At 36.1% G+C, this 6540-nt stretch overlaps 1 protein-coding gene and 3 pseudogenes across 2 annotated transcripts; 3 read left to right on the top strand and 1 right to left on the bottom strand.

Moving 5' to 3' along the window:
- The first annotated feature begins 602 nt into the window (after positions 1 to 602).
- LOC147919588 (uncharacterized) lies at positions 603 to 2017 on the top strand. Its single transcript, XM_087506612.1, has 3 exons — positions 603 to 1133; positions 1240 to 1824; positions 1908 to 2017. Exons 1-2 carry the CDS (start codon positions 702 to 704, stop codon positions 1690 to 1692), a joined length of 885 nt encoding a protein of 294 aa, XP_087362738.1. The 5' UTR covers positions 603 to 701; the 3' UTR covers positions 1693 to 1824; positions 1908 to 2017.
- A 169-nt stretch (positions 2018 to 2186) lies between these two features.
- LOC147919589 (uncharacterized) lies at positions 2187 to 3470 on the top strand (annotated as a pseudogene). Its single transcript, XR_015592344.1, has 3 exons — positions 2187 to 2426; positions 2513 to 2600; positions 2689 to 3470. The product of XR_015592344.1 is annotated as an uncharacterized LOC147919589 (transcript).
- Positions 3471 to 3930: 460 nt separating this feature from the next.
- Positions 3931 to 4450, top strand: LOC147919590 (uncharacterized protein At4g04775-like; annotated as a pseudogene).
- Positions 4451 to 4786: 336 nt separating this feature from the next.
- Positions 4787 to 6226, bottom strand: LOC147919591 (uncharacterized; annotated as a pseudogene).
- Between the last annotated feature and the right edge of the window lie 314 nt (positions 6227 to 6540).

A 6540-nucleotide genomic window follows, 5' to 3' on the forward strand; every position in this document is an offset into this window, starting at 1 on the left:
GTAGGAGGTAGAGGGTACTCTGACCCCCCCTAAAAGAGTAAAATAATTATTTTTGTATGTAAATCATGTAAGTATGAGTAGCAAAATTGGTTTGTCCCACCCTCTAGGTTGACCCCCAATAACCGAGTTTGATTTTCCCCTATAACACGAATACATTTTTTTTTATAAAATTGACCCCCTTAATTTTTTTCTTGGGTCCGCCACTGTTTGGAACCCAAATAGACTCTCAGCAAACTGTTTCACACATAGGATGATTTATTAGTTCCTGAATTTTATTGTGGCTGTACGTTACATCAAAACCAGACTCTTACGTATATTCATTTAATTTTTTATAATCAATTTCATATTAACGTTGTTTTTTCTTTTTCTTTTTTTTTTGAAAAATATTAGCGTTGTTGTTGAAGTATTTAATAGTCCTGGGCATATAATCCGAAACCGAACAAACCAATCTAAACCGATCCAAAAAAAATCGATTTGGATCGATTTTGGTTTCTCTGTTAAAACCGATTGGTTTTTATATTGAGTGTAATTTGGATTTTAGTTTTAAACTGATCCGAACCAAAATCCGATCGGTTATCCGCTAAAGCAAGGATGATTTCAGGTTAGATTTGAAATCTTGGAATAAAGACAGTTGGAAGAAGGATAAAGGTTTTTGGGCTAGACTATTGAAGAGAGATGGGGAGATTACCATTAAGCGGCTGATGGATGTGCACCTAGTAGAAGCTCCCAAGTGGGAACCTGATGACAAGCTAAGATTTGTATATGTGTGCGTCATAGCTGGTTTGGTAATGGCTAAGGACGAGAAGAAAAAGATCCCTCTGTCATACATCAAGTTGGTGATGGATTTTGATAAGTTGAGAGCTTATCCTTGGGGTTTGCATTCTTTTGACTACCTTGTGACCTCGATCATGGACACAAGAAAGGAGTTGAAGAAGACCAACAGTTATATTCTTAATGGCTTCTCCTTTGCACTTCAAGTATGGGTTATGGAAGCAATTCCAGTGGTTGGAGAGTTGTTGGGAGAAAAGATCAACAAGGAATTCACAAACGGTGCTAGATGTTATAACTGGAAGGGAGCTGCAAAAGTGTCTTATCAAGACATTATCATCATAGAGCAATCGTTTGGACCAAAGGTTAGTAATTAATTTTCTCTATTTTTCTTTAATTGTCATGGTCTGAATATGGTTCTGTTTTTTTACTATTGCTTAACCAAAATTTTTGTTACTGTTTTTTTGGTAGGATATCGTCTATCCATACATCTCGAGGTCAGGAAATTTTGACATAATCGATGATATAAAGTTTTTTAGGCGTGATGAGATCGATGATGTGGGAGTCAAAAACGTAAACGACTTGGTGCGATCTGGTTACGATTTTAGAGACCATGAGTGGGGTCATGTTGAATCTAATGATGTTGAAGAAGAGAAGATAGAGGAGGTTGTAAACGAAGATGATCATGTTGAAAAGGAAAGTGATGGAGACAATCAATTGTCTGGGTTGGAGAGTAGCGAGAAGAAGGAAGATGTAAATGTGGGAGCATCAAGCACGAAGAAGAGAAAGACGAAGCAGATTGATCATGGTGCAGAGAGTCGAAAAATGCAACTCCTATGTCAGCGAGCCGCAACGTCGTTCACTCATGGTTTTGATGAAGAAATAAAGTCATTCATTAAAGGTATGTTTGAAGCTTCTTTCTAGCCTTTTAAGGAAGAAATAAGCCAGCGATTGAAGAAGGTGGAGGAGGATGTATCAGAAGTGAAGGAGATACTATCGACTATAGCATCAACTTCGACACAAGCCACACCATCATCCTTTAAACCAAAAGATGTGGTAAGTCAATAAATAATTTATATGCTTTGGTGTTGTATATGTAATGATTTTGTCAAACTTATTGATTCTTATTTTTGAAACAGGGGAAATCACCATCCGTTCAACCAAAAAGTTTGGTACGTAAAAAGTAACTTGGTAAAAGTTGTCTTCGTTTTAATGTTTTGGAAATCGGTTATGTTTTTTTTTGTTTTTTTTTAAACATTCGGCTTTGTAAGTTTTTTGAAATTATTCGGCTAATTGTAAACTTAAGTATTGTAATTGTCTTTGTGAACTTATGTATTGTATTGTAATCATTAAACTTTGTTTGGATTTATTTGTTTGTAAACATTAAACTTTGTTTGATCTTTTCATTGACAGGAAGATAACTTTCTTTTCGATGATTTGTTCACCAAATCGGGGGCCATAGACCTTAATATTGAAAGTCAGGATTTATTGGGCACTTAAGATTTCTTAGCGAAAACAGTAGGACATCTTTCGCAAAAACCATGTGTACCTGGAGTTGATCCTCCAATAGATGCGGGAAAGTATGACGAGGATGCTGATTTGGTTTTCGTTTCCGAAGTTAGATGGAATGCTTTGGAAGCATGGCAAAGGAATCATAGGTACGTGTTCTTACAAATTACTATTTTTTTATAATTGTCCAGATTTTAAAAATTTTAGCTTACATATTACTATTTTTTTTCCACAGTCACGAGCAACTTAAGTTGGGTCCATCGGTAATTAATCATGAAGTGCTCGACCGTGTCATTACTCACTACAAGTGGCTGCACAATCAAGTGAGTATAAACTTGACTTTTTCAATACTTAATTTGTTCATTATTTTACCATGGTTAAATTTAAATTTCACTTTTATTTGTTTTCAAGGAAATGGATGCGATGATGTACTTATTCCGGGAGAAAACATCTTTAGGTCAAATGAAGTCAGACCGTGTTGGTTTCACGAATGGCATGTTCAGTGAGAGAATCAAAGTGGAATACACCAAGTACTTGAAGACAAAGCGGCAGCACAAATGGGATAGTAGACTTCTCGAGTATGCTAATGGTGAGTTTTCTTCTCACGGAAAGATAGGAAAACAATGGGGTACAGATGTTGACAGGATATACGCTCTGATTTGCATCAACAGCAACCACTGGATTTCTGTTTGCGTTAACTTTGTCTTAAGAACTGTTGAAGTCTTTGACTGTGCTGGACACAAGAATAGAAGGTATGTCGAGTGTTTCGCAACGTCCATCCCAAGGATTTTGAAAGAAATTAATGCAAAGGTGAATGGAAAAGCATCTCTTTTGACACCAATATGAAATCATAGACATGAAGATGCTCTCCGATTTGAATAAGTCGCATAGCGATTGCGGGGTCTATGCATTGAAATACATTGAGTGTCATATGCAATCTCTAAGTTTGGATTTGATGAGCGATGAGAACATCAAATAAGCGCGCTTGAAGATTGCTGTCGATCTGTGGGAAGCTGCAAAGGATCCAATATTACTTGAGCGTATGAAGAACTATGTCCCTCCAAAGTCTGAGTCTCACCATATCGAAATTGACTGATTTGTTTCATCTTTTTTACTATGTCTTTAGTTTGACACATTCTATGACTTTGGTTTTTTTTTTGTTTTAGCTTAATATATGATATGACTTTGGTTTTTTTTGTTTTAGCATAATATATGATATGATTTTTGTTTTTTGTTTGAGCTTAATATATGATATGACTTTGGTTTTTTTGTTGTTTTCGCTTAATATATGATATGATTTCTGTTTTTTGTTTTAGCTTAATATATGATATGATTTTTGTTTTAGCTTAATATATGATATGATTTTTTGTTTCATCTCTTTAGGATGTCGATGGTTTTTTCACCAATTCTATCAAACCAATAAACATACTTTTAAGTCTGGCTTAATACCAAACCTGAATTTCTTAAATTTTGTTTAATACCAAAATCTCACTTCCTTTAATTTCGTTTAAAACCAAACCGAGTTTCTTTAATTTGGTTTGAGAGCTAATCATAAATTATAAACTTAACCCGATTCTTTACAAAGAAACACATAAATCCCAAATTCAAAGAAACCTAATATCGACCTAGTACCCTATCGATTGCGAGAAGAAGATGAGCAATGTATCAAGCAATTCGACTGGATCAAATAGTTCCCGTTCAAGAGTAAGAGTGATTGGTGTTCCAAGGAGATGTTGGTGCGGGGAAGGAATTATAGCACTTATATCAAAGTCTGATCCCAATCCTTACCGGAGATACTATCGTTGTGGATTTGCTGCATCAAACAAGGTAAATTGATTTGTTTACACGTTTTGTATATTTTAAATTTTTGATTATAACAGTTGGGATTCTTGTAGCTTAGGAACGATGATCACACCTTTAAATGGGTTGATGAGGCTTTAGTCAACGAGATAGAGACACTGACTGCAAAGAATGTTGAGTTTGAGAAGCACCTGAAAGATTTCAAACTGAGAGATTGGAGTTTGAGAAAATATTTTATGAGAAGATGGAAAAGAAGATATTTGAGAAGATAGAGGATGCTTTGGCTGAAGCAAAAGCCAGCAATAAGAAGATGATGGTGATCTTAGTGATATTGTGCATGCTCATGATTGGATGCAGCAAATTACTAGGTTGAGCGTATGAACATGATCATGTTTTTTTTTTGTTTTTTTGAAATTTGTTTGCTTTTTTCCCTTTTGACCTTCACCATCAAATTATGGTTTGTTAACCTATCACAATGATCATAATTTTTTTGCCGAATATGTTTGTGTATGATAAAGTTTAAACAAAAGGTAGAAATGAATAAATCAACTATAAATTGGGAATAATGAAATCTATAAGCCAGTCTTGACAACTCAAGAGTAGAGTTTAAACAAAAACTAGAAATGAAAAATTCGACCAGGGTGTCTTCTTGAAAAATAAACTGGGAATGGTTTAAAATCATAACAAAGAATAAAACAAGTCACCTTACCTATATTGGGACATCACATGTTGATCGGTTGTGTCCTTCTTTACCACAACGGCTACACTTGTGTCTCTTTGACGATTGTGATTGTTGAGACGCTCTTATCTTGTCTTCCACCGTTTCATGTCTTCATTTCCTTCGTCTACCAGGGTGTCTTCTTGCTTCAGGTGGTAAAACTTTTGCAGCCTCAACATGGTCAGGGACGCCCCATTCGTTCTCTGGAATACCTATTGGATTAACAGTCTCCTCATAGTACTCTCTCCAACTGGTAGTACTATACATATCATCAGCATATGGATATAGATCATTGCCTATATCAAAAGCTCCTTTGATGGCGTGTCTGCAAGGGAGTTTGCCCATTTAGAACTTCCCACATGTACATGTCCTTCTCTCCAAGTCAACCACAAAGTCTACCCCATGCGCTTTGACCTGTATTATGTTTCTTCCAATCGGATAACTTTTAAAGTATTTATCTTTCACTATTCTTCTTGACATCTTTTTCTCCACCTTAACAGTTAAAGGATCTTTCTGCTTGGCACTTAATTCTCTTCGCTCAAAAAACCAGCGTGTTAACATCTCTCTGATGCTGTCTAGTAAAGGGATTACTGGATACTCTCTAGGTGATCTCAAAGCTGAATTGATCGACTCTGCAGCATTGTTTGTGTTCTGGTCATATCTGTATCCAGGGAAATGGCATCGAGCCCATTTTTTAACCTCAGCATCCTCTAGGTACTCTCCAATCGCAGGACTGATGTTGCAAATGTCTCCAAAACTTTTTTGAAACTCAGCAACTCTATAAGCTATAGACGCTCTTAAAACCAAATCAGCCACACCCCTTCCCTTGTGATATGTAATAACATTACCAATCAAGTGGTGGATGCAAATACCATGAGTAGACAATGGATAGATTTTATCAAGTGATTTGCTAATTGACACATGCCTATCTGAAATGAAAGATAAATCTTTCTCATCTCCAATAACAACCTTTAGTTGCTCAAAAAACCACGCCCATGAAGAATCATTCTCAGAATCAGCAATTCCAAATGCTATTGGATACAAATTAGAGTTCCCATCTACTGCTGTAGCAACTAGTAGAACTCCTTTGTATTTGTTCTTCAAAAATGTTCCATCAACCACAATAACTTTCCTCATTCCCTTGTAAAATCCTCTTATTGACTGACCAAAAGACATAAACAGATATTTGAATCTACTGTCGCAATCAACTTCATAATTTGTATAGGTACCCGGATTCGCTTCTTGTATCATGTACAAGTATTTTGGTATTTTACCATAACTCTTCTCAGGGATTCCTCTAACTTCATTCACTGCATACTCGCGAGACTCCCATGCCTGAGAGTAAGTTAAATCACAACCATACTCTGTACGAATAATATTAATGATATCATTCGGTTTAGGCCCTTCCAATACACCCTCATAATTCTGCATAATGAGATGTCCAATTGTTTTAGCTGAAGGTGTCCTACAAAATTTCTTCTTCTTCGAAAGAGCACAAGTATGGTCCCCCACAAACTTGTTTATCTTGAAATACGTAGACCCATTTAAACACTCAGCACGAAGACTCCATTTGCAAACATCCTCTATCCAGCGTATACACCAAAATACTATTATATCAGATTTCGTAACCCTACAGTCACAGTTGTACCTCATAGCATACAACTCCATTGTTGCTTGTAACACTTCCTTGCTTTTGAAATATTGACCCTTCCTTACGCTCACACCTTTCAACGACGTTCCAACAC

Source organism: Camelina sativa, chromosome 20 (genome assembly GCF_030686135.1).
Source record: "Camelina sativa cultivar CO46 ecotype springtype chromosome 20, ASM3068613v1".
Classification (NCBI taxonomy): Eukaryota; Viridiplantae; Streptophyta; class Magnoliopsida; order Brassicales; family Brassicaceae; genus Camelina; species Camelina sativa.